At 33.1% G+C, this 21,429-nt stretch overlaps 1 protein-coding gene across 6 annotated transcripts in view; it reads left to right on the plus strand.

The window, feature by feature from the left end:
- Positions 1-21,429, plus strand: part of Ankrd17 (ankyrin repeat domain 17) — a 149,375-nt gene that overhangs the window by 99,649 nt on the left and 28,297 nt on the right. For all 6 annotated transcript variants that reach the window (XM_026402588.2, XM_077803458.1, XM_026402590.2 and 3 more), the window contains 8 exons: positions 6,614-6,725; positions 6,888-7,033; positions 10,728-10,870; positions 11,491-11,704; positions 12,596-12,771; positions 13,813-13,975; positions 16,749-16,844; positions 18,494-18,610. In XM_026402588.2, coding sequence (XP_026258373.1) covers positions 6,614-6,725; positions 6,888-7,033; positions 10,728-10,870; positions 11,491-11,704; positions 12,596-12,771; positions 13,813-13,975; positions 16,749-16,844; positions 18,494-18,610 — 1,167 coding nt within the window. The remainder of the gene's footprint in view (positions 1-6,613; positions 6,726-6,887; positions 7,034-10,727; positions 10,871-11,490; positions 11,705-12,595; positions 12,772-13,812; positions 13,976-16,748; positions 16,845-18,493; positions 18,611-21,429) is intronic.

Genomic DNA, 21,429 nt, shown 5'->3' on the forward strand with positions numbered 1-21,429 from the left:
ACAGAAGATGTGTGTCTAAGTGTGATCGTGATTTTACCAAAGGACATTATTATAGTCAAGGTGAAATGATTTTACTACTCAACTAGTTACCACTATTACCTTGAAAGGTAATTTATAAAATTTTTGCCTTTTAAGCATAGTAGCAATGCTTAAAAATAAAGATTTGACTCCTTCCTTAAAAGTATCCGTTTTTATCTGATTTCTACATTGAAGTTTTTCATTTGTTGAATTAGCCTAACCTGAGTTAAATTAATTTTTTCTTCTTCTTGTTTGTGTGTTGTTTATTGTGGTATTGGGAGTTGAACCCAGCAGTGCTTTATCTTTGAAGTATACTGTTGGCCCTTTTTATTTTGAGACAGTCTTCCTTGGACTTGTGATCCTCCTGCCTCAATCTCTGAAGTCATTGGGATTATAGGTGTGTGGCACAATACCCAGCCTGAGTTAAATTATTTTCTGTGCAGTTTACTATAAGTGCTGTGATGTTACAAAGTTCCTGTATTAGAAGAAATACCACAATAATATTCAGAAATAATTGTTCACAACTTTTGTCTTTTTCACTTATTTTTAAAAATTTTACTAGTTTTTATATCAAGCAGGAAATTTTAAGTGATAAAAAGATTTTTTTTGTGGACTAGGATTGTAGCTCAGTGGTACATACAGCACTTGCCTCTCCTGCATGAGGCACTTGGTTCAATCCTCAGCACCATGTAAAAATAAAATATTGTGTCCACCTACAACCAGAAAATATATATTTTAAAAAACAGATTTTTTTGCATAATCCATCTGAAACCTTTTTTTCAAAGAAAAATTATGTGAGTTCTTACATAATGGGATATTTTAGTTTATATAAGACAAGACTGCTGTAGCAGGTAAATGATACAATGAAAAAATACCAAGATTCATCTTTTTTTTAAGAATTGAATTTTTCTCTAGTAGTTAGACCTTTTGTTCATTTAACACTTTACAAATACAGATTGTGAATTCTTTATGTTTGGGATCTTCTTAGAAATGTTGTAGATTTCAGATTTTAGAATATTTACATAGATCTTACTAGTGAACATCTGTCATCAAATCCCAAGTTCTAAAATTTGAGACTTTTCAAGCATGATGTCAGCACTCAGAATTTCATGTTAGGAATGCTCAACTGGTATTTTAACTTAAACTAACTTAATCTTTTTGATAACTTCATGAAGTAAATACTGTTTTATTCCCAATTTACTGATGAGAAAAATGAACAAAAGAAGTGTTATTTTTTTAAAGCTTCAACATATGACTCCTTTTATAAAATGCTAATGATTCTGAAATATGGTCAATTCTTAAACTCCTTGAATTGAAAATTATAGACAGGAATTAATGTTCTTAACAGGAATTAGCAGGAACCTTATATTTAATTTCTGTACCTGGAAGAATGCTAAAGAGTTTGCATTCTGTATAATGTTCCTGAAACCTATGTTTTTCAACTAGAAATCACTTTCTGTGTACAAGAGTGTTCCATTGGGTTGTGTACTCTCATAATGGCTTTATTGAATCAGGTCTGTCTGGATAGTTTCAAATTTAAGATTAATAGTACATACTGTTTTGTTACCAAAATGTGTTTTAGGAAAAATAAGTAAATTATAACTCAAAGGAATTATTTGGAGTACTATTTTACCAAAACTTTTAATAATATGGCTCTGATCTTTATTTTGAGGGATGTAACAAAACTTATTCCTGAGTACTGGACATAGAGAAATTAAGGAATCAAGTAGGGATTTTTTTTTTTTTTAAAGCACAGATTTTGTAACTGGGGGTGTGACTCAGTGGTAGAGTGTGTGCTTAGCACGTACAAAGTGATGGATTCAGTCCCCAAAGCCAAATAAATAAACCAATAGCTGCAGATTTTACATGACACTATAAATCTGGCTTCAAGGTTTAGAATTGAAAACCTCTGAGTTAATTGAAGTTTTCTTTCTTTCTTTCTTATTGTATTTTGTGAAATTTGATTGAGTCTAGTTACCACTAAATGTGAGAAAGAACCAGTTGTTTGGTTCATGGGATACAAAACTTACTCCATGGCTAGAGGTCTGGCTTAGTGGCTCAGTGGTAGAATGTTCGCCTTGCATGTGTGAGGCTTTGGGTTTAATTTGTAGTACCTTAAAAAAAAAAAAAAAAAAAAAGGCAGAAAATTTCAAGAAGTTATTCCAACATCTTTGTTGTCAACATGTCCCTCATCTCTCTACATATATATTTACACACATATACATTTATTTTTTGGTGGTACTAGGGTTTTAAGCCTGGGATCTATACCATTGAGCTAGATTCCCATCCCTTTTTATTTTTAATTTTCAGGTAGTCTTCCTAAGTTGCTCAGACTACCCTTAAACTTTTGATTTTCCAGCCTCAGCTTTTGGAGTAGATGGGACTACAGGCATGCAGCATCAAACCCAGCACCTTTATTTATTTCTCAACTGCTTACCTTTGTTTTACTCATATTTCTAAAAGCTTTTATTGTACTTAAGTATGGAAAAAATACTTCCTTAGACAATTTTGCTTTTTCCCCCCAGTTTTTAATAATTAAGATGTGTTATTATCTCCTAAGGAGAGTAGATAGTAACTTTAACTTGACATATATCAAGACTAAGGGGATGCAGCTCAGTGGTAGAGGGCTTATTTATCATTCTTGAAGCTATGGGTTCAAACCCCAGTACCACACAAAAATCATCCATATTTCAAGACTTAAGTTGTAAAATGTGTGAAATTGTTTACTTTTAATGTTTTAAACATCGTTTGGATATTTTTCTCTATTCCTGTTGATTTTGAAGTATAGAGTTTCATTGTAATATAAGGAGGTTGGGAAAAATTAATTCAGTTATATGTAATATGCTACCGTTAAAATATTTCTACTTTAGAATACATGTATTCTGCAGGTTCATATGAACTATAGTTTCAAATAGGTTATTCATTTTACTAATTATTTTCATTTATTGGATACCCTAAAGTGCTATTTTACTTTTTAAACTCACATATAACCTGACTGGATTAAAAATGAGAAGTTTGGAATTCTAACAGTTCAGCTCTTTAAGTCCTTATAGTTTCCAAAGTAATTTATTTACTTGAAGACTAATTAATAGATGTACATCTTATTTTATAGAGAAGTTAGGTATGTTTTTTATCAGTATATCAGCTCATTAAAAGTGGCCTTTTCTTGAAGGTTAAAACCTTACCATGTGTCTTAAGATTTTTTTTCACTATGAATTACTATTCCAGATTTAGTTATAGTGAGAATTTACATAATGTTATGTATATTGAATACAATTTTATCATTTTTCCCTAAGGCAGAATTCACCAGAACAATATCTGTTAGGTATTAATTGATACATTATACAGTATCATGGACTAAATACTTTCTTTAAAATGTAAACTTGTAAGAGCCAGTAAGCAAGCCCTGGGCATCTTTTTCCTTTTTCAGGTTTGAAACTTTTTCGTAGATATATGACAAAGAAATGTAACTTCTTGACCACTCTATTGTAACATAATTTTGTGGGACATACTTTAAGTCAGATCTTTTCATTAAACAAACTTTGCCCTCCAGAAACTCATTGTTTGTACTGTTATTGTTTTGATTGGCAATATTCAAAATACGTGATTTTTTTCTGTATCTTGTCAGTCATGTTGCCATCAACCCAAACTTCTGTATCAATTAATTTGTTTATTGATGTATTGTGAAGCAGGGTAATAGCATTGGGGGATTGTACAGGTGCATGTTTGGGATATGGATGCCTCACTTCAGAACCTTATGTTTGTTATTCTCTTAAAAAAGTGTCATAAAATATTAGTGGCTTTAATTTCTCCTTAATGTAGAAATACAGTGGAGCTGTTCTTTTAAGTTTGATTCCTAAGGGAATTTGACCTGCTCTCCTTTCTCAGCTTCAAATATTTTTTCCTTGCACTCATAATATATAATACTTCTCTCATACTTTGAATGTAAATTTGCTCTGTACAGTAATCAGTAAGATCTTAGTGAGCAGGACCTAAATTTTCTTTGTCAACTTTAGAGTATACAGCAGAGTTCTTTTATTATCAAAGGTGCCTAATAAATGTTAGTTCGATTTTTTTAATAACGTGGGAAAATACATGTTACTGATCCACAAATATTTTTCATGTTTATCTTTTTCAAATTTTGAGTGTGTCTTCTTTTTATAAATCAGCACAGCTTCATAAATTTTCCTTTAGCCCTGAAAGAATTTTTAAAACTTATAAATTTCATCATGAAATTGACTTGTCTGCATATACACTAACAGAGAGGACATAAAACAGATATGCTTAACATTATATTCACTTCAATCTGCAGTGTGTTAGGCTGCTTATCATGTAATGGTAAGAGCAGGATTTTGTTATCAAGAAAATCCTCTTGGTTTTTAAAGCCTATCTCTACCAGTTATTAGCTGTGTGGACATTAGAAAGTTATTCTCCCCATTTTGTCTCTTTTTTTTTCTGAAATCAGACATAATAATTTCTTTTTTATTACCTGAAATGAAGATCAAATACTATAACACAATCAGAGCTGTCACTCATGTAAGTTTCATGTCCTTCTCCATTGTTGTAGTTGGTGCATCTCTCCCTTGTGGCCATCCCTGATCTCTGCAGTCAGTAGCTCTGCTCTCTGCCAGCCTCTTCTGCAGAGCAGCTTTTGCGGTCTCCCTCTTCATCACTGACTAGTAGGCTTTTTCTTATTTCTTGACTCTATCGATTTTGCCTTTTGTCTCGTTTTTATTTTTATAATGGAGTTTGTTTCTTAGAGTGATTTACATTCTGGGAGGATATGCCTTTTTGTATTGATTACATTAAATATTATAAACATTGTATAGAAATAATACATATTTCATATATTTATTCCTTTCTTTTATTAGTAATAGCCTTTGAATCTATGACCTTTTACAACTGTTGTCATTGATTCTACTTAATTTACAGTTATTATTTCCTGGGCAAAGCATCACTTACAGATGGAGAGTGAAAACACATTCATTACCTTTTAAAAACATTCAAAACCTTTTAAATGCTTTGAAAGTGATGGGCACATAACACAGTTTGGTAGAGATACATATGTGTAATGTTATATCTCTATGGTTAAGAGAGATCAACTCATCCTGAGACTTTCCTGTTTTTAGTACCAAAAGTCTCTCACTCATTCCAGAAATCCACCCTTGCCCCCAGTCCCATGATATCACTTTTAAAGTATATCTAATTTGAATTTGCACTGCAAATACTCATTCATATTTGGTTTTGATTAAATGTACAGTCAGAATAGTATATTCAGTTGTTAAGTTGTTCCAGACACCCTAAAAAGTTTTCTAATACATTGATTATCAGTCATTCAATTAAATTAAATAAAAATTAATTCCCTCAGTCATAGCCATAGTCATGAGCCATATTTCAAGTTCAGTTAGGCACATAACACTAGTCATTATCTTTTTAGACAACACCGGTTTGGAGTACTAAATGTATGAAAAATTAGGTACTTGACTACATCAATATTTGAACTATGATAGATTATGATTACTAGTAAATCCAGTATTGGTCACTATCATAGCAGATGTTAAATCATATATTGACTTGTCATGTCTAAATAATAATAGTCTTGGTGTTTCAAAGTACATAGAATACTTTATATATTTTTTGTTCCTTTAAGTATCTGGGGGCTTTGGTCTTAAACATTGCTAAGTTACTTGGAAACTATTTTTTCATTTCAAGACTTGCTTTTCAGCATTGTTAGGTGGGTCCAGAACAACTAATTTGGCCTCACTACTGAGGATTCTGCTCGATACTTTGTGTGTTTTAATGTGTTTCTACTCTGGTGGGTAGGAACCAAACTATTCCTGGCCTTGTGTTCCAGCTTTAGGTGTTCAACTTAATCCCTTCTGGTGATCTTTTTTCTGGCCTCCAATAATTTCCTCATGCACATGTGCTCATCAGAATTCAGCTGAAGATTTGAGGAGACCCCCCCTGCAGAACTCCAGAGTATTCTCTCTCTGCAGTGCTCTCCTCTTCAGTAATCTGCGCCATGAATTCTAGCCAACTTGACCTCTCCAGACTATCTTCTCAATTAGGGGAGATTGCCAGGTTCTGGGCACCCATTCCATACAAACTCTCCAGGCAGTTAAGTTGTGTTAATCATTTCTATTTTTAGGGATCCCTGTCCTGCATTACCTGTCTGAACAGTCGTTTCAAATAGTTGTCTTTTTTTTTTTTTTTTAAGTTGTTTGAGATAGGAAAATAAATCTAGTCTGTGTTATTCCATTAATGGCCTGAAGCAGAAATGAATCCACACTATATCATTAATCATGTAGTTGAAAACAGTATATGGTAGAACGTTAATTCTTAAAGTAAATACTAGGAAAAAAAGTAGAAGGTCATGCTTTTTTCCCTGGTATTTACTTTAAAAATTGCCCATGGAGTTCAAGTGTTAACTTGTAGTTTTTTTTAAAAAAGTTACTGGTTAGCCACTAATGGGGGGAAAAAAACAATGAACATTACTATTCAAGTACTTGATATTATAGTGGTACACATGTATATCTGTGTATTTACTGTTAACATTTTAAAATTAATAAGCTAATAAGAAATTAATTTTTTACAGACTGAGAGTAATCATGACACGGCACTAACGCTTGCCTGTGCTGGTGGCCATGAGGAACTGGTACAAACACTGCTAGAGCGAGGAGCTAGTATTGAGCACCGAGACAAAAAAGGTAGGCCTCACTTTTATTAATTTTATTTTCTGTAATATTTGTGAAAGAAATTTTATGTATTTAGAAATATTGCTTCTTGAGCCCCTTTTTGATGCTTAGGTATATTGGAAAATAGTATTGTTCTTTGGCTGAGCACATAGTGAGATCATTGTTTTTCTCCAGGTTTTACTCCACTCATCTTGGCTGCTACAGCTGGTCATGTTGGAGTTGTGGAAATATTGCTGGACAATGGTGCAGACATTGAAGCCCAATCAGAAAGAACTAAGGACACACCACTATCCTTGGCTTGCTCTGGTGGCAGACAGGAGGTAAAATTTCCCCTTAGTGTAATTTTTTTCCTTTCTTGTTTAGAAAATGCTTATGTGATCTTTGTGTCTATAGGAACAAGGATTTGATGTTTACATTTATCACAGTAATTCAAATATTATCTATTAGTAAATACAGTGTTAATATAAGCTACCTCCCAGAGAAGTCATATTTTTTGGAATCCTAAAAAAAAAGTCTAAAAGCAGTACCTGTCCTGTATATTGCACTTAGATTAAGAGAAAGACTACAATGACACACCGCCTATAATCCCAGGAACACAGGAGGGCAAGGCAAGACGATTGAAAGTCCAAGACTAGCTTCAATGACTTAGTGAGACAACGCCCCCCCCCCCCAATCTCAAAATAAAAAGAACTAGAGATAGATCCCAGTGGTAAAGTGCCCTTGGATTCAATCTCCAGTACCAAAAGAAAAGAAAGCCTTAAGACATTCCAAATCAGATTAGAAAGCACCTGATGAACAGGGCTTATTTTCACTTATCTTTTTCTGTCTTAGAATAACTGGTGTTAATCAAGTAGGTCTAAGAAATTATAGGTTTACACACACTTGTGTGTCTTCTAGCATTTAATAATTAGCTGAATAGCCAGGTGTGGTGATGCATGCCTGTAACCCCAGCTACTTGGGAGGCTGAGGCAGGCGGATCACAAGTTTGAGGTCAACCTGGAAAACTTAGTGAGACCTGTGTCCAAAATAAATAAAAAGGACTGGGGGTGAATTCAGTGGTAGAGCACTTGCCTAGCTTGATCAAGGCCCTGGGTTCGATCCCCAGTACTGGGGGTGGGGGTGGGGTGGGGGCAAATTAGCTGGATAACTTTAACTTTTATTCTCCAGATCCATTCTTATGTAACTGGGATCTAAGGTTTAAAAACCAGTCTCTGTAGATTCACAACTTTTCCATCAGGGAAAAGATGAATATTAGGTATAGGAAGCATCCTATGTCATCCAGATTAGTTTCCTACTGAAAAGTCATCTTCTTTCCCTTCCCTTCCACTCTTCTCCTTTCCCATCAAGTTGCCAAGTTTCCCCACTGTTCTTAGTTCTGTTCTTTGAACAAATGAACAAAAGTTTATACCCTCTTCTATGTTCAGATGTTTGAGTGTTTGTTCATCAATGTTACCTACATTCTGTGGGTAGCAGGTCCTGTTCTTTCAGTTGTTAGCCAGAGAATACCTTTTCTTTGTTGTTCACTGTCTTAGTTTCTCCACCGTTTATGTCAGTATCATTTCTGAAATGTTATATCAAAAAAGTGCTCTGACCAGCCAATTATTATCTCCTATTTGAGCATTTTAAACTAGCCCTTCCTTCTTTACCAGTCATAGCAAAGGTTATATTGAACTCATTGTTAAACTTACTAGGTTTTTAAAATAAACTAACAAAAAAAATATTTGGGAAGCAATTTCTACACAAAAGAATGGGAAAGCTAGTAAAATGGAGCAAGTATAGGAAGATAGGGGATGGTTATCCATTATCTTATAGATTAAAAAGAATTAGACTAACAATAATACAGGCATACATACATACATACAGTTTTTTAATAGACAGTTTTTGCTTTGGTTGACTGTTTTTACAATTTTTTCCTGTTGGATTTGGAGTAGATATAATATGGGTGAATAGTTAGATTCACTTGCTACTAGAGATGATCTGCCAAGAGACAGCAAAGACTTGTTTCTATTGTGTGTTGTTTCTTCTGATCATGTTATTTCATTCTTCCATAATCCTCAGTGGAGGTGGTGGGTGTGGTGAAAGCCTTTTTTTTACCAAATATTAGGTAAGACAATTGGAAGTAAACAGTTTGATAAATTTTATTTCTACTACATAGGAAAAAAATAGATTCCTGTCAATCCTACATTCAAATATGAGGGCATAAATTTTCAGTTAAATACCATTGAACTGTAAAGCTTATAATAATTCTCTTTTTAAATGTAATAAAAGTGAATTTTTTCTTAACTGAAATTTTCTGTTATGCAGATTGAAATCATACTTGCTACATATATTAACAAAATTTTCAGTGTTGAATCCAAGATATTCTTTTGAAGATAAAATAAGGCCAATATAATACTGTGGTTTTGAGTTACATATTCTTATTAAAATGCTACAGATGAGGTTTATTATGAAAGTCTTTCAGATAATAATTTAGTTTATAAACGTCTCATTGCTTTAATTTGTTGTCTTTAGAATTAAGTGTTTTGAAATAATTAGTTAAACTTAACCAGCTTTACTATAAAAATAACAAATTTTTAGATAATGAACTCAAGAGAACTTCACAAATTTGAGATTTAGAGTTATACTATATTGACTTTAAAAAACTCTGTAAAATAAAATAGCCTAATATCATTTTTTTGTTTTGTTTTTATACCTTGTCAAGCTGCCTGATCTTACTGGCTCTGAAAGCAAAATGTGAAAGTCATATTTAAATTTGGTATAGCTTTATTCGAATAAATAAAATTTTAGCTAATAAGCAAAAGAAAGCAGTTAGTATTTTCACTAATACAATGTTTATTATTTTCCAGTTTTTACCATCTGTAAATAAAATACAAAGTATGGCTGAGGATGTGGCTTAGTGGTCAAGTTCTTTGAATTCAATACCCCAATCCCCAGTAAAACCACCCTCCCCCCAAAAAAGTGCTGTTTGGGTATAATATAGTATAGTAAATAATAATTATTATTATGATAATATAATAATATTAGCAAAAACATGAATTGGGAAATAATGAGTGTAGTTATTAGTAAGAGCAAAGTTAGGAGCCAGCTATGGTTTGGAGTCAATCTTAACTTTCCTGTGTAAAATGAAGATGAAAATAATAGTACCTGTTTCAAAGGATTGTTTTGTACTTTAAATGGCAAGGGGCAAATGATGTATGAATGGCCAATAAGCACTTATATAAATCCTAAACATTTTTAGTTATCAGGCAGTTGAGACCCAATGGGATACTGCCACACATCCTCTATAATGGATATAAAGTTAGACTGGTAATAAAAAATGTTGCTGAGGATATAGAACAACCAGAACTCATGCATTGTTTATAGGAGTATAAATAGAACAACCACTTTTGGAAAAGTTCTTTCAGTTTCTTGTAAAATTGTACATCCAGAAATCCTATAGCTAAATAGGACTTAGCATAATAAAATATTAATGGTAAAATCTAGATAGTTCATATATATAAAGTTTTCTCAACTCTTGTATATTTGTAAATTTTCATAAAATTTTAAAAGATAGTTTATTACCTTTTATTCTAGTTTTTAAAAATCTAGTTACCAATTGAAAGGTTTAAAATTATTTGAAATGCATTCATATATACAAATGCAGAAAAAAAATCTGTCCCATATTACTTCTACTTTAGTACTATATTGTGGAATAACCCAGAAACACTGATTTCCAGAATAGCATCTCTTTAACAATTTTGAGGTCTAGGTCCTCCATGGACAATACTGTATCTTTTCAGTAGATTTCTAAATGGCTTTTACTTGACAAACTCTCTCTTTGTTTGCTGCTAAGACCTCTTGCTATTATTTGAGGCTGGTTTGAGCCTCAAATAATAGAGAATAAATGAAGGAAAGTTCTCTTTGGGTTATATGATAAACCACAAAAAACGTGAGTGCGGGGGGATTAGAAATATACACCTTGAAAATGACTCACCCACCATAAGAAAACACATTGCTTTCTTTTTTTCTTTCCAGGTGGTGGAGCTGTTGTTAGCTCGAGGGGCAAATAAAGAGCACAGGAATGTTTCTGATTACACACCTCTAAGCCTGGCTGCTTCTGGTGGCTATGTGAACATCATCAAAATATTACTAAATGCAGGAGCTGAGATTAATTCTAGGTAAGTTTTATTCTTTCACTGTAAGCCATTTATTTCGTTATGTTTCAGGTAATTGTAGAACACCTATTCTTAATGCCACTTTTAGGCCTTTAAAATATAAGTTGTGAAGAGATTTTTAAGATTTATTTTATTTAAATAATTAAAACTTAACATATAAGTTGGAAAATATACTATATTTCATACAATAGCACTAAACTTAGACACAATTTGCTTAATTTTTGTTAAGCAAGCAAATATGTGCCAAGAGATGAAAAGTTCAGCTGGATGTGGTAGCACATGCCTATAATCCTGGTGACTTAGGAGGCTGAGGCAGGAAGATCACAAGTTTGAAGGCAGCCTCAGCAATTAAAAGATAAAAGTTTATTATCATATTAGTAACTTAATAACTTTCTAGCCCAGGTTATTATGTTTGAATGAGTTAAAGACAAAATATCTAATAAAAAGATTTTTAAAGGAGGCTTGGCAATAAATTGAAAGATTTACTAGGACTGAGAAAAATGGTTAAGTTTTTAAATAATCCTGCAAAATAAATAATCTTATTGAAATTCTTTATCATCATCCAGTTCTTCAGTGTAAAATATATTTGTTCCTTCTGTTCTTCCCATAATGCTCACCCCCAGAACTGGTAGCAAATTGGGCATTTCTCCACTGATGTTAGCAGCTATGAATGGGCATACAGCTGCTGTTAAGCTCCTGTTGGACATGGGCTCTGATATAAATGCTCAAATAGAAACCAATCGGAACACTGCCCTTACATTAGCCTGCTTCCAAGGAAGAACTGAAGTGGTTAGTCTTCTGCTTGATAGAAAAGCAAATGTTGAACACAGAGCTAAGGTAAGAAAAAGTCTGAGATTTACCCATGAAATTTGCTGCTTTCATATTTCAGGTGTATTGGTAGCAATATGATAATTATACTTTTAGTACTTTCTTTTAAAAAAATTTTTTTTAAGTTGTAGTTGGACACAATACCTTTATTTTATTTATTTTTATGTGGTGCTGAGAATTTTGAACCCAGTGTCTTCCAATGCTAGGCAAGCACTCTACCACTGATCCACAATTCTAGCCCTAATTTTTAGTACTTTCTATTAACATTTATCTCCTACATATATATTGAATCAAAGTTCAAGCAGTGGCACATGCTTGTTATCCCAGGGGGCTGAGGCAGGAGGATTGCATGTTTGAGGCCATTTTCCATGATTTAGTGAGATAATCAGCAATTTATTAAGATCCTTTCTAAATAAAAAATGAAAAGGATTGGGGATGTTGCTTGGTAATAAAGTGCCCCTGGCTGGGTTCAATCCTTAGTACCGAAAATATAATAATAAAATAATGATAATAATAGAAATCATTTGTTTAACTTAAGCATTAACTCTGAAAATAACTCAGTAACACATTTTTGTAGGTATTATTGTTATTAGGATTATCAGCTGAAAAAGATGTGCTATTTTGAAAGAGAACAGAGAGGAAATTTTATTTAGTGCCAGATAGAGGTCACATAGTTGGATCTCATTCATGTTCTCATTACAACAATATCATTGATTTTTGGTGTAATTTTATCTTCTTTTAGTAGATCAGACTGTAATTCAGACTAATAAGTGTTGATGGTGAAATTTAGTTGTGAATCTTTATAAAAGCTATTCCATATTGCTTCATCATATTGTTATTCTGTTCCATGTTGGCTGTTTCTAGTCTGTTCCATGTTTTTTTATTTTTCACTAAACCTAGACTGGTCTCACACCACTAATGGAAGCTGCCTCTGGTGGATATGCAGAGGTGGGCCGAGTACTTTTGGATAAAGGTGCTGATGTTAATGCCCCTCCAGTGCCCTCCTCAAGAGATACAGCTTTAACCATAGCAGCAGATAAAGGGCATTATAAATTTTGTGAGCTTCTCATTGGCAGGTATGATATTACTTACTATATCTTTCCTATCCTTCATATTATGAGCATAAGTATTACCAGTGATCATTATTCTCTCTCGGCAGTTGCACTATTAAAAAATCAAGTGTGATTACTTTTTCTATGAACTATTAAGTGTTTTTTTCAAACCTGTTATTTTTGATTCATCCAGGACTATGCTGCATTGTCTGTATTTCAATGCAACCTAAAATAATTTTTCTTCCTTTCTTGTATGCATATACTTTTAAAGTGTTATAAGCTCTTTAAGCATCCAGTTGCTGTCATCCATACAATTTGGATTTTGCAGAGTATTACTCTCAAGTCTTAAAACTCTGGCAGTGATCTAAGACTTCCTTGTTGAATTTCTTATTGTTTACAGTAGTTAAGAATTTAGGTGTCAGTTGTAGAACTGTTCAAGGTATCAGAGAGGATCCAGGATAGTTTTTACTTTCACTTTAAGTTGCCTGCCAGTTTCCTAAATACATTTGTCCTCCTTACTTGGATTTTCTACTTTAAAGACCTTCGCATGGTACCCTAAACAGTAGTATTTGGTACTGACTACTATTAACTATGATTATTAACTACTTTTACTTTGATATCCACTGAGTGCTAAATCTACATTTATTCTTTGACTTCATTATTTTCTGACATACACAGTCCAAGTACATGGATAAAAATAATCTGAAACAGGTATAATTGCCTCAGAGGATGCTGGTTTTTGTCTCTAGGATACTGTGTTAGTATATCGATTATGCTGTTAATAGGATATACTTCTATTTTTCACTAAACAAATTTTCACATTCTTAGGTTTTAAAACTCAGTATTATGTAGTCATTATTTTAAAAATACAATCAATTATTGGATATATGAAATTTATTTGATTTGATGGCTGGAAATTGTCATGTAATTCTGAGAGAGAACTATTTTGGTCCTCGAATATTAAGAACAATTTTCATCTGTTTAGAAATTTTCACATAGGTATAATTGATTTTTATTACATTCCATTTCATTTAAGACAGTGCTCTCTGTGTCATTCATTTTTAGGGGAGCTCATATTGATGTACGTAACAAGAAGGGGAACACTCCGTTGTGGCTAGCAGCAAATGGTGGACACCTCGATGTGGTTCAGTTACTGGTGCAAGCAGGTGCAGATGTAGATGCAGCAGATAACCGCAAAATAACTCCTCTTATGGCAGCATTTAGAAAGGTAGAAGTCTTTTCATTCCCTTTTACTTGGATATTTTCCCTTTCTGCTAGGAAGTGTATGGTCCAGTGATTACTGAAGACTCTCAATTTGTAATTTAGAACCTTTGGTGAAAGCAAGTGATAGAATATGCAAATAGTTACTCTGTTGGCAACAATGAAAGATGGACAAATACAGGTATTATGGAAAAGCTAGAAATATTATCCACATTGGACATGAAAGCTAAATAAACTTTTAGAAAGCTATTGTAAGTAGTATTTTCAAAATTTAGTTGTAGTATTAATCTTTCGCTGTAAATCCAATTAAGAGTAACCAATTTGAACTACTTGTATGTAGATGTTTTTGTGTATTGTTGCTGTAGAGAAAAATTTACTTTATGTGTGTGTGTACATATGCATTTATTTTTGCAGTGTTGGGGATTGAACCCAAAGGTATTCTATCAATGGAGCCACATCCCACCTCTTTTAAAATTTTTTTTTAAATTTTGAGACAGGATCTCACTATGTTGCCAAGGCTGGCTTCAAATTTGCAATCTTCCTGCAATCAGCCTGCCTAGTCATTGGGATTATAGGTGTGTGCCACCACAGCAGGCATAATCATTTTTAGGGGAAAAAAAAAAGAAAAATGAAAATCTAAATATTGATACTTTAAACTCTAAAAATTCAAGTATACTACCTTTAGAAGTAGAAATATGAATTTGATGAAAATTAAAGAAACTGTTATTTTCTATAGTAAAAGCTGGTATAAGTAAAATGATTGGGTTAATAATATCTCATTGATTTCCTAATGTAATTTTCATTTGTTATTGGGAAAACCAGATCACTATTTCAGGGATTCTGTGCTTTTTGAATTTTGTCATTTGGTGAAATGTAAGTGAAATTCTCTGTAGATTCCAAAATGTTGATCAGTTCTAATATATAAATTGCAAGAAGTAATTTCTTCTATTATTTTCTCTAATGTGTGGGTGTGTGTGTGGTGATACTGGATATTGAACTAGGGCACTCTACATAGTACTGAAGTACATTGCCAGACCTTTCTTTTTATTCTGTTGTTTCCTTAGATGTTCTGGACTACCTAAATCCAATTGTCTTGTGTTTTTCTTCAATAGTCAAACTTACTCACCTCTAATCTAAACAAGCTAGCATATTATTATCAAGTTAATCTTCCTAACCACTCCACTACATTACTACTCTCTTTTAAGAACTCTACAGTCTCTGAAGTCTTTGAAATTCCAACAGTTTGGTATTCAAAGCCACTCCAGTATAGTGCTTTAGGTATCATCTCCCTTTATGAATTCTCTCTTTGCTTGATCTTTTTCTTCTTTATCTCATATAATCTTTGTTCTCATCAAGAATGCCAAGTCCTTTTTTTTTTCTTCAAAGTTCCTCATTCTTTGGGTACTTTAAATTTCTCCTCCTGTATAAACTGTTTCCATTCCATTTGCGCTCACACTGAGATCTCTGATCTCCTAGAGGTTATAGAAGTTCTATAGTCCTTTATTGTCTTTATCATTTGGTTTGACATATATATTTATATGTCATTACCCTTAAATATTAGTAATTTCTCTATTATTATTTGTTACTCTTAATGTCTGGCATGCATATATATCTTTGTAATAGGGCATTTTAACTTCATATGAATGGTGCTTATCTTTTGTATTCATTCTACTATTTATTGAGTATCTGTTATATGAAATTGTAATGACTGTAATATTATGCTAGATAGGATGCAACAGTTAGGCTTTTCCTTTCTTTCTTTCTTTCTTTCTTTTTTTTTTTTTTAAATGAAACCTAATCAGGGATAATCAGGGAGGTGAGATCCCATGCCCAAGTCAGATAACTGTCAGTTTTCCCATTGTAAATAGTTAAAGCTAAAGACTAAAAGTTTTAGGGAGATCATTAGGAAATGAGGGTAGTGGCATTTGAGCAGTTAAAGAATACCTTATAAAAGCTACAAACAAAAAGGACCAAATAGAGGTAATAGAAGACATATCTTAAAGACTAACAGCTTAAATACTATCAGCTGTCTATCTAGACTGGCTGAATTATAGGTATTGTGTAGAGAGCAGTGGTGCATTTTGGGGAAAGTGAAGCAACTGTTGAATGTTAAATAAGATTTTGAGCCGGGCACAGTGGCACGTGTCTGTAATCCTAGCGGCTCAGGAGGCTGAAGCAGGAGGATCAAGAGTTCAAAGCCAGCCTCAGCAACTTAGTGAGGTACTCAATGAGACCCCATCTCTAAAATAAAATATAAAAGGGGGCTGGGATGTGGCTCAGTGATTAAGCACTCCTGGGTTCAATCCCTGGTACCAAAAAAAAGATTTTAAACATTACTTAGATACTGAACTGTTTCTCCTCAGAGTGGTTTTGCATTATTTGGTGCTGTTGTGGCACATTCCTGTAATCCCAGCAGCTTGGGGAGGCTGAGGCAGGAGGATCAAGAGTTCAAAGCCAGCCTCAGCAAAGGCGAGGTGCTAAGAAACCCAGTGAGACCCTGTCTCTATATAAAACACTAAATAGAGCTGGGAATGTGGCTCAGAGACCAAGTGCTCCTGAGTTCAATGCCTGGTTCCCCCGCCCACTCCCAAAAGAATGAACAATGTAGATTTAACTCCTCAGAACCACAGCCTACCTTTTTCTTTTTTCATTTTTAGTGCAAACATGCAATTAAGTTTACTTTGTGGCTCTAATGTTAATTAATGTCAAAGTTCACACTGTGTAGATTTATTGAATCCTGTTAGAGTCTGTGTTCGATCTGACATTGACATCTCTTTTAGGGTCATGTGAAGGTGGTACGCTACTTAGTCAAAGAAGTCAATCAGTTTCCATCAGATTCTGAATGTATGAGATACATAGCAACCATCACTGATAAGGTAATATGTTGTTCATATTCATCCCACTATATGAGTTGGAGGTTCCATTTAATTGATATAGCTCCTATGCTAAGAAAAATCTTGGTTTGAACAATAAATATATAAAATTTCATTTATCTCTGTGAAGATAAATGAATGTAACAGATTAATGGATTAATGAAACATTCTCTGTGATAGAATTACTTTGCTTTTTAACTAGTTTTAAGCTGATTTTTAATGTAACACTAAACACTTCAAAGCAAAATTATTATTCATTATTATTATTATCTATGTAGATATATACATATATATCTAGATTGATAATATATTCTGAAAGAGGAATTTGCTGTTTTTTTATTACCAGCAAAAAATAGTATGTTTAGTCATAGGCAGAAAACCTTAAAGCCATGTTATGTGATGTAAAATTTAGGGTTTAACTATCAGTTTATTAATGAGTTGGAAGCTGGGCATGGTAGCACATGCTGGTAGTCCCAGCTACTCTGGATGCACAGGTGGGAGGATCACTTGAGCTCAGAAGTTCAAGGGACAGTCATTACAAGTCATACATAGTTAGACTTCATCTCAAATGACAAAACAAAAATCAAACAAACAAACAAAACCAAAGCGTATTGGCTAGAATTATGGAGGAAATGTGGGGAACATAAATAAAATCTTTATTCTTTTTCTTTCTTGCTTTCTTTCTTTTTTTTTTTATTTTTTTTTTTAAGGTTGGGGGTATGGTAATAGGTATTGAACCCATGAGAGGCGTTCAACCACTGAGCTACATCCTCAGCTCTTTTTATTTTTTATTTCTACAGAGTCTTGGCTAAGTTGCTGAGGTTAGCCCCAAACTTGAGATCCTCCTGCCTGCCTTAGTTAGCCTCCTGAGTTGTTGGGATTATAGGCATGTGCCACTGTTCCTGGCAAAATAAATTTCTATTCCATTTTGTTTTGTGGTTTATACATTATATGATAGTGGGCAGTTTTCCCCCCTTATGTTTAATTTAAAATAAACTAGGTGATTCTCTGACTCCAGATTTTTGTATGACAATTAGCAGTCCTGGATTCTATATGATTTGGTATATGGGGAGAAAGAGGAGATTAAGATAAGAAATATTTTTAAATTATGGGAATATTTTTAATATTAAAAAATAAGGAAATATCCCTTTGTCTTTTGAGAATGAAAACGGAAAAGTGTGTTAGGGTACATGTTTCTGTGATTCCTTTTGTGAATAATTCTTGCCTATAGAATTGTAGCAAAAATGCTTAAATATTTGAGGACAGTTCTTGCCAAATAAGTACTTGGGAAATTTGTAAATTTGTAAATTCCTTTCCTTTGTTGACATTGCCCATTTTCATTCAGCCCATTCTTTAACCAGTTGTCATAAATTATTATAGTGTTTGCTGTATGATTTTTTATATTCAAATTATATGTGTACATAATTTTAATTTTCTAAATATCAGTCAAATGGCTCTTATAATGAAAAACAGGAACTCTTTGTGTATATTTTAAAATATGTCATTTAAATTATGTTTTATTTGTACTCCCTTTTTTTCCTGCCACTGGTCTTTATTGCTTATGTTTACGTACTTCAAAAATCTTTGTTTTTAGGAATCTAATTAGCTCAATTTTTTTTGAGACTGCAAATATATTCAATTTTTCATTACAGGAGATGTTGAAGAAGTGTCATCTTTGTATGGAGTCAATAGTACAAGCCAAAGATAGACAGGCTGCTGAAGCAAACAAAAATGCCAGCATTTTGTTAGAGGAGTTAGACTTGGAAAAGGTAATGACAATCTTTAAATATGAAAACTACTCACTTTTTTTTTCCTGGTTTTTCTTCCCTTAATTTGTAATTTATTCTTTTGTGATTTTGTTTTATGCTGTAATTGTGTACATGGTTTTCTCCCTAAGTTTATCTCAAATAGAGAAAACAGTTGTCATTATCATTAAAAGCATTTTCATTCAAATTTTTTAAAAACTTGATTGCAAGAATCAAGGTGATCTGGAAGTCAGGAAACTTAGCTTCTAATTCTGGATTTTAATCTTATCTGAACTAATGATCTCTTGATTCCCAATCGTATCTATAGTTCTTTGATCCTTGACCTTATTTTATTTTTTATTTATCAAAAGTACCACATAAAGTATAAAGGTGTAATCACCTAGTGGAATACAACCATCTGTTATATTTAGTGAATATGTTTTTTTTTTTTAATGAGTAACTTCTTTTGTACTTTTTCAGGCAGACTAGAGCATCTGTTCCTATAAAGAATAAAATTCTCCAAAACAGCATATAGTTTGTACAACCTTATAACTCCTTTTTCTGCCAACTTTCCCCCACTAACTCTGTGATCCAAAACTTATTGAAATACTAATCATTAGTAGGAAAAGAATTAGTTTGACATTTAATATTAAGGAATACAAAATCTGCTGTATCTTGTTTTTAATGGTAAGATAAAAAATACTATAAAGTTTAACAAGTTTTTAAATTTATAAAGGATATGTGGTAAATATTATACATAAGCCCTTTTTGAGTAAAATCCATTCTTTTACTATATTTGCTAATTTTATTAAGCTATTTTATCCTACAGAAAAAAATATGTATTATTCTAAATATTTCATTCAAATAAGAAAATATATTCTTTTGGAAAAAAAATTACGTTGGAGGGTCTTCATTTTTAAAACTTTGTTGTTTAGCTGGGCCCAGTGGCATAAACCTATATAATGCCAGCTACTCAGGAGGGTGAAGCAGGAGGATTGCAAGTTTGAGGCCAGTCTCAGTAACTTGTGAGACCCTATCTCAAAATAAAAACCACTAAGGATGTAGCTTGATGGTAGGTGATAAAGCACTCCTGATTTCATTCTCTGGTAAAAAACACACAGAGTCAGCCCCCCACACACACACTCAATTGGTTTAGATTCTGATCAAAGTATATTTACTTTTTGAGCTACTTTAAAAGAGTGAGTGCATTGAAAGATGTTGTAATGAACATCATAACTGTTAACTTGACCTATTTCCTTTCTTCTTCCCTTCCTTCTTTCCTCCCTTTCCCCTTCTCCCCTTCCTCCCTTCTTTCTCCTCTTTCCTTCCTTTGTTTTCCCTCCCTTCCTCCCTCCTTCTCTTTTCCGTCTTTCCTTCCTTTCTCTCTCCCCTTCCCTCTCCCTCTCCCTCTCCCCCTCCCTCCCTCTCCCCCTCCCTCCCTCCCTCCCTCCCTCCCTCCCTTCCTTCCTTCCTTCCTTCCTTCCTTCCTTCCTTCATTGTTGGGGATCAAACCCAAGACCTTGCTCATGTTAGGCAAGCCCTGTACCACTGAGCTACATCCCCAGTAAGCTGTTTTCATATTCACTTTTATCAAGCCAAGTTAGGAACCAGACTATTTATTACTTTATTCTTCTCAGTAAAAAACATTACTCTCTTAGTACAGATGGAGAAATTCAGTCAGTAAGAGGTGGTTAAGCAATGTGCCTAAAGTACACTAGGATTTTAACCGAATTTTTAAAATGTAAATTTTCTGATTCTCTGCACTCCCTTAATTGAATGTAATCTACCTCTTAGGTTTTTCTTCCAAAATTATTTTAATATTCTTTTCCCCCATTATTTTTCTATTTGAAAATGTCTGAATCTGTGAATAATAGTTCTATCCAGAAAGTATCCTTTTTGTAGCTGAGACATAGATTATCTGATACTGAATACAATCTTTCATTGTTTTCATGCCTTTGATATTTATATACTTTATTTTCATGCCTTTGATGTTTATACATTTTATTTTCATCCATTTAATGTTTATACATTTATTTTCATAGCTTTGGATTACCAAGTCAGGAAGCAGCATAGGAAATATCATATTAAAGATGTCTGTTTTCAGCCACTCTAATTAAACATTTTTCACCTTTATTATAGTAGCATGCTCAGTTTAAATTGTGTAATATACAAAGATAAATACATGACATCATTGTAATCTAAAGTTGGAGATCTCTTATGGTAACTAAAGTATGCACCACTATACTTACCTAATATAGGGCCTTTTTAAGACCCTACATGATTTTCTCACCCACACTATTTCTTACTCCTCTTTGCCCTTATTTCTTTTTATTACTCCTCTTCTTGATTACTTAACTGCATCCATACTGACCACATAATGACCATCATTTTTTTGGGGGGGGGGTACTAAGTTTCTTAATATGGGTCAGTACCAGAATATTTTCCTACAGCCATCAGCAATACATGAATGTGATTTTTGCATTGTTGTCATTATTTCTCAGTCTTGATATTTATGATTTTAGGAGTTCTTAATTTAAGGAAAATCGAATTGCTTCTTTCAAATGTCACTGTATATTCTTCTCTAATGTTAACACTCAAAGAGGATTAAAATTTTCTTAATCATAAATTGATTAGATATAAAGCAGTTCTTCCTCATTAATTAATTAGATATAAAGCAGTTCTTCCCCATACACTCTATATACTTGTCAGTTTTGATAGGTGATGGTGATATATATATATATATATTCCTACCTTAATGTGAAGCCTCTTCTGAACTGCAGCCCATATTTCTATGTGAAATATTCTTAGTCCCTGGGACCTTAGGATTATGCTCATTATTTTAT

Source organism: Urocitellus parryii, chromosome 10, assembly GCF_045843805.1.
Source record: "Urocitellus parryii isolate mUroPar1 chromosome 10, mUroPar1.hap1, whole genome shotgun sequence".
NCBI lineage: Eukaryota > Metazoa > Chordata > Mammalia > Rodentia > Sciuridae > Urocitellus > Urocitellus parryii.